Consider the following 19,133-nt stretch of genomic DNA (forward strand, 5'->3'; position numbering starts at 1 on the left):
TCTGTTAGTGAATTTATAGGGTGGTTCGTATGATGGAATTACAGTGTTATTAAAAAAAAAAAAACTGGGCCATAAGGAGTTTAATACATGTCTTTTACCTGTAAACGGGTTTCTGGTGAGATTCCTAATGAAACAATAGTTTGAGGCTGCGAAGCGGGGGTAAAGGCCTTAACTGTTAAATGCGCTGGAATTCTTGCCCGGCCGCTGGTGAGGACTTCCTCCACCTACAGCCTAAATGTGAAGAGTAAAAACCGGGCCAGAGCTAGGACCTGGGGGGAAACTTGCCCCGGGTAATTCGGTCCACCAACCAGCCACCATTCGGAACCGCGGACCCTCGCGGCTCCTGCAATGGCGACAAAGGACGACACCTTAGCCCTGGCCCCGATTCAAGTCCTTGTAGCTCTCACCTCGCCAAGCGACAAGCCCGCCCCATCCGCCACTTCCTTCCTAGAGTGTCATCCTTCCGGCAGAGCTCCTTGTTGATTGGCTGGCTAGGGACTCGGCCGCTGGGGACTGCGCAGCGGCCACTCTGGTCCCTGCCCTGTCCTTTCGGGCCTCGATCCCTCGGCTGCAAGCTCTATGGTGCTGGCCACGACATGTGGCGCCTGACAGGGATCCTGGGGCGAGGTAGGGGACGTCTGCCAGGCGAGTTCCAGCAGGCGATGGACTCGTAAACTGCAGTGCGCTGCGATCCGCGGGAAAACTGCCATAGCGGCAGTGGGTGGGATTAGATTGGGGAGGGCGGGACATACGGGACGAGGCTCCATTCTGGCGTCCGGAGCCTTTGGAACTTTAGACGTGGTTGGACAGAGTGGGAAGAAGGTGGAGCTTAGATCCAACAAGGTGGGTGAAGCTCTAAAAGGGAGGAGTCAATGAAAGAAAGCCAATGGAAAGAGGAGGAATTTAAAGACACGCGCTCAGTAGAGTGAGACTGAGGTTCTAGAACAGAAGTAGCCACTCGCATCAACTCAAAGAGAATTTTTTTTTCAAAACAAACGTGCTACATACTTAAGGGTCTTGCCTTATTAGTTCTGGGGTGGTGTTACCCTGGGATCCTCAATACGCCAAAGATTGCTGTCTGTACCCTTGTTTAAGAACTACTTGCAAGGGTTAGAGGGGCAGGCTCAAGAGGTACAAGAGGCTTGCCTAGAATGTTGAAAGTCTTGGGTTCAAACTCCAGCAAATAACTGCACAGACAATGTCAGTGATTCCGGGGCTCTCAGGATAAGGCGTCCTCAAAGACTGGAGGGAAGATTGTGGATGTCCTCTTTACTTCCATCCATCCCTGATGGTGTGACTGCCCCTGTTCCCACAGCTTTTCCCCGCCTGCTGGGACCTGGCTTCCGAAGGGTACCACCCAAACCTACCAGTTCAGATGGGCCTCAGACAACCTCCACTACCCTGCTGCTTACTAGGCTCAGCTTTGACAGGTGAGACTGACATTCTGTCACATGTGCCCTATTGTTCCCAGTTTGTACAGAACTTAATAGTCTCTAATTGCACCATCTAGATCAGGCTCCCATGGGTCAAAGAGGAACAGGGACCCAAAGTGCTGTGGATGGAAAGATGCCTTCCACTGGATGTCTGCTCATGTCTCCCCAAACACTCTGCGGGATGCCATCTCATGGGTAAGGCTTCCCCAGCCCTGTCCTGTGAAGGATCTTGCATGGAAGAACCTCCTAGTCTAGAAACAAGGCTAAGATGTATTCACATGGTGAAGCCTGTGATCCTGAGCGTGTTTACGGAAACCTTGCCATCCCCCCAGCCTCTGCCATGTGTTTATTCTTCTCCATTTGACAGACATTTACTTAACACTTCTGAGCCTAGCACTAGGGACAGAGTAGAGAACAATATCATTCTTGCCTTCATGGAGATCAGCACAAATGACAATAAATATCTGATAGACAGCATCACTTACCAACACGAACTACTCTACACACATCTTTAATACTTACAGAACCCTTGCAAGGGAGAGTTAACCTTCATTCCACGCACGAGGACACTCAGGCTTTGGAATGTTAGTACTATATCTGAGGTCACATGGCTCCTAAGTGGTAGAACCAATTGGTCGGCTCTCGAGTGTGTCTTGTAGAATCACCTAATTTGGAGTCTAATGCACAATAGCTATTTGATGGATACTTGTTGAACTTGTTCTTTAAGGTCAGGGATACATGGCAAACATTACGGCTCACGCTGGGCGGTAGTAGTGAATGGCTTTGATCCCAGCACTCCGGAGGCAGAGGCAGATGGATCTCTGAGTTCGAAGCCAGCCTGGTCTACAGAGTAGGTGCCAGGACAGCCAGGACTACACAGATCTTAAAAAAACAAAGCAAACATTATGCCTCATAGGGCAGCATCTCGACCGTGCAGGCAGTGTTCCATGTAGAGATTCCAGTTCTAAGGTGTTCTGAATAATTCGGGTACACATATCACTTTCAGGTCTTCCGCATCCCAACCTGGTACTTCATGCTGTGTAATTTGGGCAAACGACTTAACCACTCTGAGTCTCACTTTGAAAAAAAATTTTTTTTAATTTAACTTTATTTATATGAGTACATTGTTACTATCTTCAGACATAAGAGAAGAGGGCATTAGATCCTATTTCAGATGGCTGTGAGCCACCGTGTGGTTGCTGGGAATTGAACTCGGGACCTCTGGAAGAGCAGTCAGTGCTTTTAACCGCTGAGCCGTCTCTCCAGTCCCCTCCCCCCCTTTTAAACCTGCCATTTGGTGTCATCAGCAGTGATGGTCACGGGGCGTCTCCGTGATATAGATATGGTCATCTGGGACTCTGTGGACTGGAGGCAGAGTGTGCCGTAGAGGAGGGAATATCTTTTCAAGCTGCCGAAGATCTGAGTCCTGGGTCAGTGCCGCACTCATTCCATTAGGGAAGTAGTCCTGTGGTTGACCTAGCATCCAGATCTCTAGGTTGTCATCTCTAGGTTCTGTCACCACTACCACCTGGAAGGACCTGCACACAAACTGTCCCTGACACCATGTATGTGGCACCTTATCTTCCCAACAACAGTGCCTTATTTTTCCTCCTTCTGGTTGCAGCTCATTCACTCATCAGCCTCGTGGGAGCACTTTACAGCGCTCTGTCTTCCCAGGCTCTCTGTGGCTCCCTGGTTTGCTTTCCTCTAGGTGTTTAGCATAATTGCTAGGTTATTGCATTTGTTTCTCTGTGAGTTTGGGTTTTGTCTTTTTCAACAAAAGGTACAAATGACATGTGTTGTATGTCATATACCTTTATGGCATAGATACAGACAGCTTCTGTCTTGTTTGCTATGGCGCGTAGTTCCTGTAGCAATGAAGAAGTATTGGGGTGTCTCCAGCATAGCACAGAAAGATAGGGGTGAGCATGCAGCCCCTGGAATAGGAGCTAGCCCAGCTGTTCTGTGTCACCTTTTCAAACTTCCCCTTCTGCATGTCTGCTCTTGCGGCTTGGTTGGTGCTCTGACATGTCCCTGGATTGTAGGCTAAGCTCCAGTTTACCACAGCATCTCTGCGCCTGCCTAGATCCTTTTATTCTGTTACTCACTAGCACATGCATTCAGCATGCCATTTCTTTTAGGTACCCATTTTCACTTAACACTGCCCTGGGCTCCAGGGATCCCTGAATGTGCATGATCCATGGGCCCTGCCTCTGTCTTGCTTAAAAACTAAACAGGAGTGACAGACCCTAAGTGACCCTAAGTGACTAATTGAGAAGGACTACAGGACACAAAGGCCAGGCTCACGTGCTGTGGAAGTACATGGTGTGGAGCTGCCCCTGTTAGTCAGGAAAGGCTCCAGGGCAGATGATGAATGACCAGCGGGGGCCGTGATCCTGATGGACCGCTTTCTTTCCAGGGCACTCTGGCTGTGCTGGCCTTGCACCTGGCGAGGCAGATCCACTTCCACGCACCTCTGGTAGTAGGACCTCAGCCAGCTGAACACTGCTCTTGGCACAGTCCCCTGTACCGCTTCCTCTCCTCTTCCTGGTGGCACCCACACTCCTGTAAGTTCTCGGTCCTCAAGGGGCAACTGGGGCAGGCTGGGAGTTTTCTCTGGGCCAGGAAGTATCTCTGGCTACACCTCAGGAAGTGGGCCATCAGCAGCTCCGTGACTTTCCTAGCTAAAGTCAGAGGAAGAGGAGTGGGAAATGGGAAAGTGCTGTCCACACTGGGTGTGGGCCGTGCCGCCCCTAAGTGCTCCTCAGTGTCCTTCTGTCACCTCCTAGAAAGGAAGCCCCAAGGCCTAGGCTGCTTTAGACCCTGGGTGTGGCTTCCTGCCCAATGCTCAACAAGTTAAGTTCAGTCCAATGGTCCCTTGTCAGTAACTGCATCTACTGAATATGTATTTTGGGTTGTGTTAAAAAAGCCTAGAGCCTCATGATTGAGGCTCTGGAATTGGATTGTAAGAGTTCAAACCCCACAACTATTATTTACTAACTACTCCTCTGTTCCTGAAAAAAAAAAATCAGTTTTAATCTCTCCATGCCTCAGTTTCTTCATCTGTAAAATGGAGTAGTAAGTGATACTGTAGGGATCCTTAGGGAAGACCAAATGTGTTATGATGTGTCAAGTACATAGCACACAGTGTACACTCGGTTATTGTTGGTTGGAGTGTAAGTTCTTGTCCTACATAGCAGACTGTCTGTTAGCATTCAGCAGAGAGTTGGATGCTAGGCTACAGATAATGAATGAGGTAGGTACTTCCTGCCACTGTGAGAATTAAAGTGATAGTGATTTGTGCTCAGGACAGGACATCAGCGTAAGTACAGATCCCTATAGAGGAAAGCCAGCCAAAGTGGAAGAGGAAGAGTAGAAAGGAAGTTTCTTAGGAGTTCCACATTCCTCTTCTGGCCTCCCAGGTCTCAGAGAGAGTGACTGGCAAGGGACCCCCAAGAACTGATCCCTTTCTCACGTGACCTTGCTGGCTCTCTTCAGCACTTCGGAGGCATGTTCTTCCCAGGCATGACTGCCCATCTCTCAAGAACACTGGCCTGAGGGAACCAAGGCTGGGCCAGGAAGAACCCTCAGCTCAGACCCAGTGCCTTCCTTCAGATAGCTCCCTGAGACCTGGCCTTCTGAACCCACCTGAAGAAGGTACAACCTCACCTAATATCAAAAGGTGGGGAGGGGCTGGTAGATGGATCGAACACCCACAGAAGCAGGAGGGGCTAGCAAATAGACCTTTGTTGCTCTCTATGCCCAGGTAACTAGTTGTCATCCCTTTGAGACCTCTTGCTTTCTGGGGTGACTGAGAGTTACTGGACATAGACAGGGCAGACTGGGAGAGAAAAGGGAGACATTACACCCTTCTCTTTCTGACCACCTGGGTGTCGGCCTTTCCCTTGCAGAGCCCAGTGACTTTGGCTTCCTGCATGCTAACAGGGACTTCGCATCCCAGGCAAAGGCAGCCGAGGCCGGCCCCCCTGGAGGAAAAAATGTATGGTCCAGGTTTGGAACCCTGGATGCCCACTTCACTCTTGGGGCGGATGGAAATCCAAGTGAACCATACCTTGATGCTCTTTTCTCTTTCTTCTCCAGGAACAAGGCACACCCAAGGCTCTTCCTCTGGAGGAGGCCGTGACTTCCATCCAACAGCTCTTTCAACTCAGTGTCGCCATTGCTTTCAACTTCCTGGGTACCTGGTTTCCTGCCCCAAGGCAGGGGGATGAGGAAACAGAAAGGGCATAGGGTGGATGGGATGCAGTCAGAGTAGAGAGTGCTTTAAACAGGTGGTTTATCTTCTCTTGGGTAGGTAGACTAGATGTGGCATGGTGGTTCAGTGGGGTCAGGGACCCATCCTTGATCATAAAGGTTCAGCCAATCTAAAACCAGCTTTCGTTATGAGCGCTGTCTTAGTCAACGTAGCATCTGCCCTCCTGGATATATTCTTGTCAGCTGGGAGGAAGGACACAGTGAGCCAGAGGACCACTCCTTTCCTTTAAGGGCATGACCTTGAAGTTACCCTTTATGGAGGTGCATAAACCACAAGGTAGATTTACAGGCCATCTGTTACAGAGGAGGCTGAGAAATGTCTCAGTCAGATGGCCATGTGCTTCCTTGAAAATTCTGTCCTGTGTAGGCAGTCGAAAATAATTTTAGAGGGCACCCAGCATTCTCTTCCATGCTTAGAAAAGAGCAGGCTCCTGAAGTTTGCAGCAGGCACCCAAGTGCATCATGGGAACAAACCCTTATTAAATCTAGGAACTCCACGTGACTCAGCGATTTGTCTTGGTTCTGTGGGAATTTGGCTCACGTCTCTAACCATCTAAGGGAAAGCCCTGAATTCCCAGCAGCATCTGTTGGGGTCTAGTACTTGAGTGGGTGAGAGGCTGGAGCTCACTTAGAGAATATACTGTATGTACACCATTTGCTAGAGATATGTCCTAGAGATAATGGTGGTTCTTCACTCTCATGTGAATTGAAGGATAATAATCAGTAAACTGGACAGGTATAGTGGTGTACAACTTCAATCCCAACACTCTGGAGGCAGAGACAAGCAGATCTTTTAAATTTGAGGCCAGCCTGATCTATATAGTATGTTCCGGGACAGACAGAGCTACATAATGAGGCCCTGGGTCAAAAAAAGAAAAACTAATCTGGCAAATAAAAAGAATTTTCGATGATAAATGTTTTGAAGAAATTGAACAAGGAATGGCTTTTCATGTAGAAATATGCTGGAAGGGAGACCCTTGAGCGGAAACGTGGCTGACAAAGGCAAAGTATTCTTATTCCCATGTGGAGAACGCTTCCCAGCAGAGGGAAAAGTGAGAGCAAAGATTCTGAGGCAGCCTTGAGTTTTACTTGTTAAGGGGTAAAAGAGAGGTGAGTGTGGCTGGAACTTGGCAAACACAGAAAGGGTAGGCAGATGACGTCAGAGAACGGGCAGGAGCCAGATCACGTAAGGTTTTCTAAGCCCAGGAAGAGAGCAGGGGTTTTAAGTGAAACAGGAAGCGCTGAAGCATGAAGAAGGATGGTCATGTGACCTGTGGCTGTTTATGGATTGAGGAGAGCCAGAAGGGAAATGGGAGACCAGGCAGGAAGATGTGCTGCGAACTAATCCAGATGTGAGGAGGGCTCAGCCATGGCTAGAGGAAGCCGAGACTAGAGAAGTAGGGGAATCCAGGTTCCTGGTGACCAGGTGGCCTCTTCTGCCCCTTGTGTCTCCTTCCCAAGGACACGGGATCCATGCACTCTGGACATGGAAGGGACTTTAACTCTGCTTGCTGAAGGAATGTGATTTGGAAGGGCAGGTTCTTCTCAGAACCCTCGTGCCCACTCCTCCATTCCCATATTCATTTATTCAGCAAGTGCTGAGCCCTGTGGCAGAACACAAAGGCAGCACAAGCTATAATCATATTTTGCATTTATGTAGAATTTTCATCCCATGCGAAATTACTTCTCCGGTCTTGTTCTGCCTGCCTCGAGGATTTTACAGTCTAATTGAGGAGACAGGGCTTATTCTTTTGTCACAGCTGTGTCCAGAGACAAAGGTTTGGTATATTAGGAAAGTACTAAAAAAGAGTTTAAACCCGGAGTGTGGTCTGAAGGTTCTCGAACAGAAACAATGGGAGGCCTGGCAACAGATACAGAACCACAGGGTCTCAGGCAGGAGTCAGTGTGAGCAAAGATGGAAACTGGCAAAGTTGAGTCCTGGCTTTTTCCTTAATGCCTGGGCCAAGCAAAGGGCCCTGACTTTGGAGTTTGCATGTCAGTTAGGTGTTGAGTCATCTTCTTCTAAGGCTCCTTGTTACCCTGTGAGACTAGCTGAACAGGATCGCCTGTGGGATTCGAGTAGACTGTGTAAACCCTCTCTGGGCTCTCTGGACCTACTGAGCCTTGGGGACAGGAGTCTAGGACGCTTCTGAGACCCAGGGGCCAGAGCACTTGATAGTACTTCAAGGTCGCTGCTTTCCGAATTACTTACCATTCTTTCCTCTCTGTGACAACCTTGTCACCCTGATTAAGATTCACACCCCTGACAAAGTCTCATTGGTGGGGATGAGCACAGGGAAGGGGTTGTTTCCAAAAGGCAACCAGAACTATTGGCCAGATAAACAAGCAGAGCCACCAATCTCTGGCACTAAGCCCCTGACCTCTAACCCCAGTGAGCCAACTGGAAAAACAAATGTTGCACACTTGAAGAAAAGAGGGATTCTGGGAGGAGATGTGTAGCCTCGAGGGTGTGGTTGAAGATGTAGAAAGTCTCAGTAGGAACTGTGTTTGTGCTCCATGCTTTCCTACAGGGACAGAGAACATAAAGACTGGGGACTACATGGCAGCCTTCTCCTACTTCCAGAAAGCTGCAGACCGTGGCTACAGTAAAGCACAGTACAATGTGGGCTTGTGTTTCGAGCATGGCAGAGGCACCCCCAGGGACCTCAGCAAGGTACTGTTTCATCCCAGACCCAGTGAGCTCAAAAACTGAGCCGTGAGCAGAGGAATTAATACTTCCACTTCTCTCCCTGGTTCTGTTGGAACCCAGCTGTGATTGCAAAGTAAGATATTCCTAACTTACAGAAATGTGCTCAGAACTCAGGGGGTGTAGACATTTTGCCTATCTTTGCAACTGTATTGTCAGAGCCTAGATTTGTGCCCTGACAAAGAAATTAATTTTAAGATAGAAAGATAGGTATGTAAGGGTGTCATGTGTGAAATATTTTGTTGAGCTGTATGTGAAAGGAAGGGGGAAAATCAGATTAATGTTCTTTTGTGTCTGTGGGACCATAATAATGATATATCAGATCTAAATTGACAGGCAAAGACATTCAAAGTATACTGTTATGTCTCTTTCACTGTGAGTATATACTCATACATAAACTATAGGGGCTGCAGAGATGGCTCAGCAGTTAAGCCGACTAGCTGTTCTTTCAGAGGACCTAGGTTCAATTCTCAGCACCCACATGGTGGCTTACAACCATCTGTAACTCCAATTCTAGGAGATCTGACATCCTCTTTGGTTTCCACAAGCACTGTACAAACATGGTGCACACTCATACATGCAGGCAAAGCACCCATGCACACAAAATAAAAACAATAATGTATGTATTATATATGTGTGTATATATATGCAAAGTATATAAACATGTACACAATCATACATGTATAATTTTACACATAGTGTACAATGTGTATAAATTATCCATGGGGAAAAACTTGGAAGCCTATGCACTAACATTTTAATGAAGAATATCTTGAGCTGGAGAGTTGGATCAATGGTTAAGAACACTGAGTGCTCTTCCAGATGTCCTGAGTTTAATTCCCAGCAACCACATGGTGGCTCACAACCATCTGTAATGGGATCTGATGTCCTCTTCTGGTGTGTCTGAAGACAGCTACAGTGTATTCACATATATTAAATAAATAAATCTTTTTAAAAATCATTAAAAAATATCTTAATTGATTATGGTAACAGATACCTATATTTTCATCCCTCTGGAGGCTGAGGCAGGAGGATTTCCACACTTTTGAGGACAGTCTGAGCTCTGTAGATAATAACAGACCTATTGATAAGGAGATCTTGATATAGAACTCTATTTATAATCAACCCCCCTCAAAAAACAAACAAACACATCAGAAGAAAAAAGCCTAATGTTCTTTAGGAGGCAGGCTATATTTGGGTTTTATGTTTATCTTTTAGGTTTCTTTCTGCTTTTAAATTTTTACTTGCCAGCATTTACCTGATTCATATGTAATGATTATGTATTTATTTGAATGATTTTTAGAATTTTAAAGAAAGAGGCAAGTTATCTGCAATCTGGTTATTTCTCCTATTGACCCAGGCTATCCTCTTTTATCACCTGGCTGCCATCCAGGGCCACAGGCTGGCTCAGTACCGCTATGCCAGGTGCCTGTTGCAAAGTTCAGGCTCTTTGTCAGACCCTGAGGGACAGAGGGCAGTCTCTCTGCTGAAGCAGGCTGCAGATTCTGGCTTGACAGAGGTGAGTGTCACTGGTGGGGTCTAAGTGAGGTGTCAGAGCCTGAAAGTGACCGAGATGCTTTGTCATGCCTCCCCAACAGGCCCAAGCTTTCCTTGGGGTGCTTTTTACCAAGGAACCACACCTGGATGAACAGAGAGCTGTAAAATACCTCTGGATGGCAGCCAACAATGGGGTATGTATGAGGTCTCTGGTCCGTGCATGTTGGGGATTGAGTCTGATAAGAAAAGGGATTTGGAAACTGGTTCTGAGCTCTGAGCTTATGATATGTTTTCGGGGAGCCTTTGGGCTGATTCAATAATCCTATCAATAATACTGATCATTAATGCCATGGCTTCCACTGCTGTGTGACATTGGGCAGGGCCACTGGGGTGCTGAGGTTAAAGGTGGGAAACTGCTCAGCTGAGGTGGGCATACCTGCTCTCACTGGGAGTGTGGCACAGCAGGCTGGGCCTGCTCTGCCAGCCACTGGGCCTGTTGCTACCCAGACACCACATATCGGGCCATCCATCACTTCTTTATTTAAACCTGATTCATCACCTTTAAAACAAGCATGAAATGCCCACCTTAACCATCTGCTACTTTGCAGGGCTAGTGGAAGAATCAGAGCAAGGTGTCAGGTGTGAGAGAGATGCCTGGAGGCTGTGCCAGTGACTAGCCATCATGGTGGGGAAGTCAGACACAAATGGAGAGAGGGCAACCTAGTTGTCTGACCTGGGTGTTGGCATTCAAGTGGCATTACTCAGTTTGTTCCATGGGATGTTGTTCCCATGGGATGCTGATGAAGAATGCTAGGAGCATGATTACCTGGATTTCAGGAACACTAAGTGAAAACAGTTGTTTTGGCGTAGACAGTCTCAGAGCTTTTCAATCACCGTGAAATGCCAAGGTGATCTGTGGTTTGTTGGATTCCTCCAGTGTATTGGGTGGATATGCATATTCAAAAGAGTATAGACACTTAGGAGTCATGGATTGGAGCAAGCAGTGTGCACAGCAACATTTCCCTGCATTCACGGCTTCTGTTTGAAAACTATGGTAAAAGCTCTGTAGTAAGGGAGGAGAGTTCAGTGTTGTGCACAGCCAAAAGGAGAATCTGATGCTAGTGGCCCAGAGCTAAGTGTTTTTTTTCTGCAGTGACAACATAAACAGGCAGTGCTCCTGTTACCTTGTTCCACAGGTGAGGAAACATAGGCACCTAGGTTGGAAGCCCAGAAGGCTAGCCAGGCTCCTAACGCCTACTTGTTCTGTCTCAAAGAGGAGTGCCGTGTCAGTGAGGAGAGAGAGCCACAGGCAAGGGGCAGAGCCTCTGACGAAGACATGCTTATACTGTGGTTTCTGGTTTGCAGTCCTCTCAGGCTAAGTCGGGGAGTCAGACCCAGCTTTGGGAAACCTCCCTGCAGGCTGGCCTATTGGTCACTTTCCTGCCTTCTGCAGTCTTTTTCATCCAGGCTCTACAAGAGAAGCCTTCACGCTGATGGGGTGGAATATCCCTGGGCAGAGAAACCTAACTCCTTTGGCAAGCACTGGGCCTCCATCATTTCGTGGTCGAGGAGCTTGGAATGTGGCAGGATGCATGGATGAAGGCCCAGCATGCCTGCCTGACTCCACCTCGCTTCTGACTGAGCATTCCAGTTCTTCAGGTTGTCTGTCTTTTCCTTTAGGACTCTCAGAGCAGATTTCACTTGGGAATCTGCTATGAGAAGGGCCTTGGTGTACAGAGGAATCTTGGAGAGGCTGTCAAGTGCTACCAGCAGTCAGCAGCTATGGGCAATGAACCTGCCCAGGAGCGGCTTCGGATCCTCTTTGCCGTGGAAACAGCAGGTAATGCAAGTCAAGGCTGATTCCTTCCAAGCTTAGTGCCCTGTGACAAAAGAGGGCGGTAGCCCCAGGTCTCCTTGTCAGTCCTGGCCCTAGCAGTAGTTCAAAGCCCAGCTTTCAGAGTGAAGCAAACGTGTGTTTTAACCTCTGCTGACACTGAACTAGAACTCCATGCCTTTCAGCCTCAGTTTCTTCTCTAATAATCACAAGTTAACTCCTTAGCTTGTTGTAAGCAATAAATTCCAAGGGAAATAAAGGGCTTAGCAGTCATGGTGGTGCATGCTAGGGGTCACAACGTTAGGGATGTTGGGATGCTGAGGAATACATTCCCAGTCGACTTGGGTAACAGCAAGAAACTGCCATAGGAAAAAAACCATAGCAGAGTATAGCATACAGTAAGTGTTCAGTAAATTAGCAAGTGATGGTTGCTGTCATGATTTTTTAGGAGAGCAATGTCCTGAGGCTGGCTGAGCTACCTTCCTAAGGCAGTGAAAGCCCCACTCACTTCTGAGTTCCTGGGACTGGGCCCCCTTAGAAATTCCAGGGGACGGAGCTGGAGGCTCAGAGGTTAAGATCATTGTCTGCTCTTCCAGTGGTCCTGAGTTCAATCCATTTCACATGGGGGCTTGTAACCATCTATAATGGGATCTGGTGCCCTCTTCTGGTGCAGGCATACATGCAGGCGGAGCACTGTATACATAATAAATAAATAAATCTTAAAAAAGAAAAGGAAAGAAATTTGAGGGGAGCCCGGTCCTTTAAGAAGACCCTGCCCAACCTGCAAGATGGGTTACACCTTTAATCTCACCACTAGAGGCAGAGTCAGGCTCATCTCTGAGTTTGAGGCCAAGATAGTCTAAATCGTGAGTTCTAGGACAGGCACTGTTAAACAGACCCCGCTTTAATCCAACAGTGAGAGCCCCAACCCCCAGCTGAGGACTGATGGTTAAGCATTGCTGTCACTTCTTTTGTTGCCTCAGGGCCCAGCCACCTGACCACGACAGGACTGAAGTCTTTCTCCAGCCCCTCCCTCTGTAGCCTGAACACCCTATTGGCTGGTGCTTCGGTCCTCCCTCACGCCTCAAGCACTGGAAACCTTGGCCTCCTTTGCAGAAGTGGCCATCTTGGAGCCAGCCATGGAGCCCCCAGAAGGGCTATACCTTCCTTAGAAAGGAGTCTTGTAAGACTGGGTTTCGGCTAAGGTGAGATTTAATGCAGCCCTGGCTGTGCCTGGTGAGCTAGGAAGAGGTTGACTGGAGGTTGGGTGGCAAAGATTGGCTGTTAGTATTGTCCTGGGGTAGCATTTCCAGTTGGTGCTCAGGTAGGTGACTAGCTTTTTCTTCACTTGAACCTTGGACCTCCTCCCACCTAAGCCTCAAATGCAGCAAAAATATTCAGTGACCCCAGAGACACCCCCTCTCCCCAGTTTGTTGCCTTCACCTTTGTTTTTGAGCATATAGCTGACCTCTGTTCTTGTGCCTTTGTTACCTTACCCTTAGACCATACCATAGTTTGCCGACAATTCTGGGTGTGTGTATGCCCCTGATAGTTTACATGATGGCATATGATCAAGATGCTTTGCTTAAGTATGGAGGTGTTTCCATGAGTGGATAAAGCCCAGGAAATCCTGATAGTGCCAGTCTTCTCGCCTTGTCATTCCCTAGTGGGCTCACCATCATGTTCGTCTTTGATGCAGAAGAGAGACGTTACCTGAATGCTCGCATGTGTCTGCTTGACTTTTTTCCAGACCTCACCCTCATGGATGGAGCCTGAGAGTTCTCAAAGATAGCACAGCTTGAGTCCCAAAGAGGAGGCCAGTTAGCTACTTACCTTCCCAGAAACCATCAGCACCTCTCCAGCACCATAAAGAAGAGGAACATGTGTGAAGACCCTGGCTCTGCCTGTGCCATCTGGAAGCAGTGACTGGATTTCTATCATATTTCCTCATTGTAGACTGAGGATCCTGCCTTAAACGACTGAGGTGCAACCATTTCCGTGCAGAAAGATCCTTACTCCTTGCTTAGGTTTCCAAAGACAGACTGGTGCCTGCAGGTCCACGGCCTTAATCACCAGGCTGCTGGGCGTGGTGACATACAACCAATCCCAGCACTCAGGAGGCAGATATCTATGAGTTCCAGGACAGTCAAGGCTGTAATCACAGAGAAACACTGTCTCAATTCCCACCACCATCACCATTAAAAAGAAAAAAGTGGAGGAGGAGGAAGAGGAGTCACCAGGTCAAGATGAGGATCAAAGCTGACATTATGACTCCAGCCCAGACTTCTGGTCTACCAGTTCACCCTGCAATATCATTTGAAAACATTATCCTCACCCTGCAGATCAGTGGAGATTAGGCACCTGGAGTCTTGGAGCCAGAGAGTGGAGACCATGAGTCCTTTTTGGGAAAGGTCAGGTAGGGATATACAAGTGTTTAATAAAACAGATGGTGGATTATCTCTCAGTCTTGCCCTTGAGTGTGTTGGAGAGAGCCAGGAAGATGGGCAGGGGGAAGCTGGGCTGAAGCTCCATCCTCATCTCTAAACTCTCCATTAACCAATTTAAAGGGTCTTAAAAGCTCTCCAAGAGAGAGACTTCGACAAAAATGACTTCAGAGTCAACGCTAATGACTCCAATTACTGAATTTGTGAATAGCTGTTCCCCAGCTTCTGGAAATTAGCCCAAGTTCAATAGCAGAAATGTGGTTGTGGGTAGTGGGTGGGAGGAACTGAGGACCGGCACCACCCCTACCTCCCCCAGCAGCTGTTTCCTTGCCTGGCCAGCATAGTCAGTTCAAAGATGGCTTTGGGAGGGAAAGTGTTTTCTTCTGCTGCCTACCCCCACTGCTCTCAACAGTGTTCCAGCACCTTCTTTTCCCAAGGCCCCAGTGCCTTCCCTGCTTCCTGCTTCTTTCTCAGAGTTGCCATAAACACCATCCTCCCCCATTGGACACCTTATATGGTACCTCCTGCAGACTATGCTCCTAAGACATGGGCACCTGCTCATGTCCCAACACTCAGAGCAGGGTCCTACGAAAAGTGAGGGGTCCATGTTTAGAGTTTGAAGCCCTGCAGTACTCTAACCTCTATGGCAAAAATAAATAATAAATAGAAGGTTTTTGTGGTCAGATGAGTTTGGGAAGCATTGCCCTAGACAGCCTCTTTTTATAGACTCCCAGTACACATCAGCATAGGCAGTTCCAAGAAACCCTGAAATAAGAAAGAGGTTCTTCATCGAGGCAACAGAGCCTTCCTGGGTGCCCTGAGAAGTGTCAACACCAGCATCCCCAGGAGTCTCACTAAGCCAAGTGAGGTTTTTGGGTCCCCTGAGCCTGCCTGCTTCCCCCATCTGTGCATGTCAGACAGTGGCTCCAGGTATCCTGTAGTGATGGTGTGACAAGGCTCTCCCAGCCACTGTGTCTGCTGTACTAGGCACAGACGGTCGCGGAACCCGAGCTGGGGTGGGGTAGTGCTAACTCTCCAGCCTCAGAAAGAAGAGCCTGTGCCTGGGAGAGGGCAGGGTAGAAGTCACAAGAGATGTTCTCAGAGACACAAAGCCTACAGCTGTATAGTCACTGCAGTCTCAGGACAGCCCCAGGGGACAGGCTTCACGACAGACCCAAAACTGCTGTGCTTCTGCCATTGAAATTCTATTACTCATTAGTGCCCTGCGGGGGAGAAAATGTGAAAAGATAGCAGGGAAGTGCCCCGCCCCCACAAGCAGGGCCAGCTTGACTTGGGTGCTGGGGCATGCAAGGTTAAAGGCCTAACTGTGGAACCAGTTCCTTAGCCATGAGATCTCTGAGCAAAGCCGTACTGATACTCTGTCCGGGAAGCCATGTTGCTGTGGTAAGAATGCAACCATTAGACCGTCATTGCTAATATAATGCAGGGCACTTAGTAGGTGCCCAGCAAACACTTAGTCAACAAATGGTGATTTTATGCGCCCCATCTACTCTGTGCCCAGCAAGAAGCCCACACATAGTAGGTGCTTTAAATAGTTGTTTTGTGGGTGGGTGGATGGATGGATGGTTATGCCTTTCTCCTCTATGATTCCTGTGCTACTTTTGACACTTGGAAGTTTCCAAGACATTATAGCCAAGTGTAGTATCTTAATCTGTAATCTTAGCATGCAAGAGGCTGAAGCAGGAGGATTGCCTTGAGTTCAAGGCCTACAGTGAGAAACTCTGTACTCAAACGAGTTTATGGAGTGATGTTTATACGTGTCCTAGTAATATACATCATTCTTAGGAAGAGCCAGAAAATGCTGACCTACTTGGCAGGTAAATACGGTGTGCCAAGTTGATCCTGTGCTGTCTCCCTCCCCCATCCTGTCTTTTTTTGGGAATTTGGTTCCCTCCAGAGTCCCAAGGGTAGCATTGCTATCTCATTCTTGTTTCAGCCGGAAGAGAGGTAGGGTCAGTGAGCTGCCAAGCTGAAGTTGGGTGACAGACAGGGAGTCTGCCTGTCAATTTGAGCTGCCCTGAGGCTGAGTGAACACCGCATCTCACTCTTGGTGCTGGAGAACGGCTGACTATTGATTAAAAAAAAAAAAATGTCCCTCTGTGCTTTCCAAATTAAGACGACATTTAACTGAGGGCTTGCTGGCTCGCCTGCTCTGTCTGTCTCCCAGAAGACACAGCCCATCTTGGTGGAAACTTGTTTCAAGAATGTCCAAAGCCTCAGCCTTGACATCTTGGCTGATGTCAAGAAATGTCTGTAACCTTCCTGTTGAGCACACCCAGTTCTGTCACCGTCTGCACCGCCTCGCTCGGAGCCTATCACGGGGAAAGTGCTGGTGTCAGCGTGCTAGGAAGGGATGCCTGGTGCTGGGCACAGCTCCAGTCCTCGCCTCACACCCTACTGACAAAACAGCATTGCCCGGGACTTCTCTGGGTTCTGCAGGGGAGGCTGAGAGCAGACTCAGAGGGCTGCAGTGGTCCTTAGTCTTAGGGAAGTCAGAGTCCATGTTGGAAATCTGATGAAAGCACTATTCCATCCCAGAGGAAGCTGCATCCCATCCTGTCCCGGCAGTTTAGCTGTTCATAGATTCCAAAGCCCAAACACCATCGGTTAAGAACCTGTGATAGAAGCCAGGAAGCTCACACGTCTGATAACACCACTCAGGATGCTGAAGGAGAATTGTCAAGTGTTCAAGTCCATGACTACACAGTTAAATTCTAAATTAGCATAGGTTACACCCACCCATCCCTACCCTGCCACATGCCCTTAATCCCTGCTTTCAGGAAGCAGAGGCAAGCAGATCTTGGTGAGATCCAGCCCACACTGGTCTACCAGACCAGCCAGGGCTACACAGTGAAACCCTGGGGTCATGTGTGTGTGTGTGTGTGTGTGTGTGTGTGTGTGTGTTCGTGTTAAAGGGAAGCACCACCGATCCCTGGTAAGACCCTGTTTTTAAAAAGCAAAACAAACCCATTGTGATGTAGAATATTGTCCCACATGCCTGACTCCAGATCCTGGATTTACCTCAAACTTCCTGTGTGGCCTTGTGCAAGTCACCTGTTGTTTCATCTTTCTGTAGCCTTAGCTACAAAATGAAGTGTGACTGTGACAGTCACACACTGGTAATCCCAGTGCTTGGGAGGCAGAGTCATCAGGTTCAAGAGTTCAAGGTCTGGCAGCTGAAGAAATGGTTCATCGTCAAGAGTACTGGCTGTTCTTCCAGAGGTCCTGAGTTCAATTCCCAGCAACCACATGGTGGCTCACAACCATCTGTAATGGGATCTGATGCCCTCTTCTGGTGTGTCTGAAGACAGCGAGAGTGTACTCATACATAAACTAAAATAAAAAAAGACTTAATTTGAAAAGGAGTTCAAGGCCATCCACCCACTGTCAAACAATGAAAAGTTCAGATGATAGGTGTATCATGGTTCAATGTCTTAGGGCTATGCTGTATAAATTTACAGGTTCCCGGTTTCCTTGGGAATCTGATGAGAGCTTTGTATCTTCTGCTCAGATGAAAACGCTTATTCACAGAGTCCTGTCTGGTGTGCAGGGATACCGGGACTGCAGTTTAGGAACTATATTGATGCAGTGGCTTAGTGTTTGCTCCTTCTGTTTTGTTTTTGCTTATTTGAGACAGCTTCTCCATGTAGTCCTGGGCTAGCCTGGAACTTGCTCTGTAGACCAGGTTGGCCTTGAACTCAGAGATCTGTCCCCCTCCTGAGTGCTGGGACAAGCCAGCATGTGTCACTGATCACTACTGCCTGGCTTGGTTTAGTGCTTCTATAGATCGAGTCTCAGCTATGGTGCAAGCATTCCCACTCCATCTCGCCTCAGCCTACAAATCTACTGATTACTTGTGGGGTCAGCATGCTCTATTTTTGTATTATAGTCTTCAGATTCTGCTTTTAGACAGTAGAACTACCCCCCCCCCAGTGAAGTCCTACTGGAACACCAGCCACCAACATAAATTAAAAAAAGGAAGCTCTGAAGCAGCTGTTTACCCATTTATTCATTCGTGATTCTACTCAAGTATTTCAAGTGTCATCTGGGCCAGGCACCTGACTAGACAAGCTAGACGGAGCTCCTGCCTCCTCCGTTCTCGAAACCTCTCCCAGTGGCCCTGGAACCCAGCAGCTCTGTTAACCAGCTTGACAAGCACAGATTTTATAAGATGACCCTGACCTGGAGTGAGGTGATCAGAGACCCAGACCTTGCCTCTGAAACACTTCCCTTCCTCAGGTCTCATACTCCTCATCTGTAAGATGAGATAACGTCACTGCATTCTAGCTGTGTGACTGTCACCAGCCCTAGGTGGGACCACAGCTGGCCTGTCTATAGATGAGAGTCAAGAGCACTGAGCTCCTGGAAATGACGGGTGAAACAGACAATATCTTCTGCCTGGTGTCCAGAAGAGCCCCCTCTCTCCAACCCCATACTATCCTAAGCTAGCTGTGGCTGTTTGGAAATTTCCAGGACCAAAAAAGCCTTAGGAAAATATTAGCTATTTCTCCCCGCCCCTGAAAGGCTGGCTGCTGTCAGTATGGATTTTCTAGTTCCAGTTCACACACCATCCTCTGGGGGCCTCAATTCACAGGCCTAAGCTAGAGAAAGACTTCCCCAGATGGGGTGTCAGGAAGGGCTGCTCCCTGGAAAAGGAAAGGGACCAGGACTGGGCAGATGCAAGGTCCTTTTACCCCGCGCTTGTACGCAAGGGCTAGTTCGGACCTGATTGCCTTCAGTCTGTAAGTCTTCATTTCAGGGACTTCTCTTCCCATCCTTGGTTTGCAATCTAGTGCCATTGTTAATGGCACAGGCCTTGGTTTGGACCAGCCTGAGCACAAATCCTGAGTCTGCCTCTATACTCTGCTCAATCTTGGGAAAGACACTCAGTGACTCCAAGCTTCGTTCCTATGAAATGGGAA

At 48.2% G+C, this 19,133-nt stretch overlaps 1 protein-coding gene across 2 annotated transcripts; it reads left to right on the plus strand.

The window, feature by feature from the left end:
- Positions 1-496: 496 nt before the first annotated feature.
- On the plus strand, positions 497-14,417 carry DELE1 (DAP3 binding cell death enhancer 1). Of its 2 annotated transcripts, none has more exons than XM_080919958.1 (13): positions 497-627; positions 1,316-1,430; positions 1,511-1,628; positions 3,853-4,000; positions 4,932-5,090; positions 5,345-5,433; positions 5,535-5,631; positions 8,240-8,382; positions 9,809-9,934; positions 10,014-10,106; positions 11,593-11,752; positions 12,730-12,951; positions 13,497-14,417. In XM_080919958.1, exons 1-12 carry the CDS (start codon positions 597-599, stop codon positions 12,948-12,950), a joined length of 1,500 nt encoding a protein of 499 aa, XP_080776084.1. In that variant the 5' UTR covers positions 497-596; the 3' UTR covers position 12,951; positions 13,497-14,417. The 2 variants fall into 2 exon arrangements, with proteins under 2 accessions (XP_080776084.1, XP_080776083.1); XM_080919957.1 differs by having other exon boundaries at positions 9,776-9,934; positions 13,497-14,415.
- The last annotated feature ends 4,716 nt before the right edge of the window (positions 14,418-19,133 follow it).

The sequence above is a fragment of the Micromys minutus genome (genome assembly GCF_963924665.1).
Source record: "Micromys minutus genome assembly, chromosome: 8".
In the NCBI taxonomy this organism is placed as follows: domain Eukaryota; kingdom Metazoa; phylum Chordata; class Mammalia; order Rodentia; family Muridae; genus Micromys; species Micromys minutus.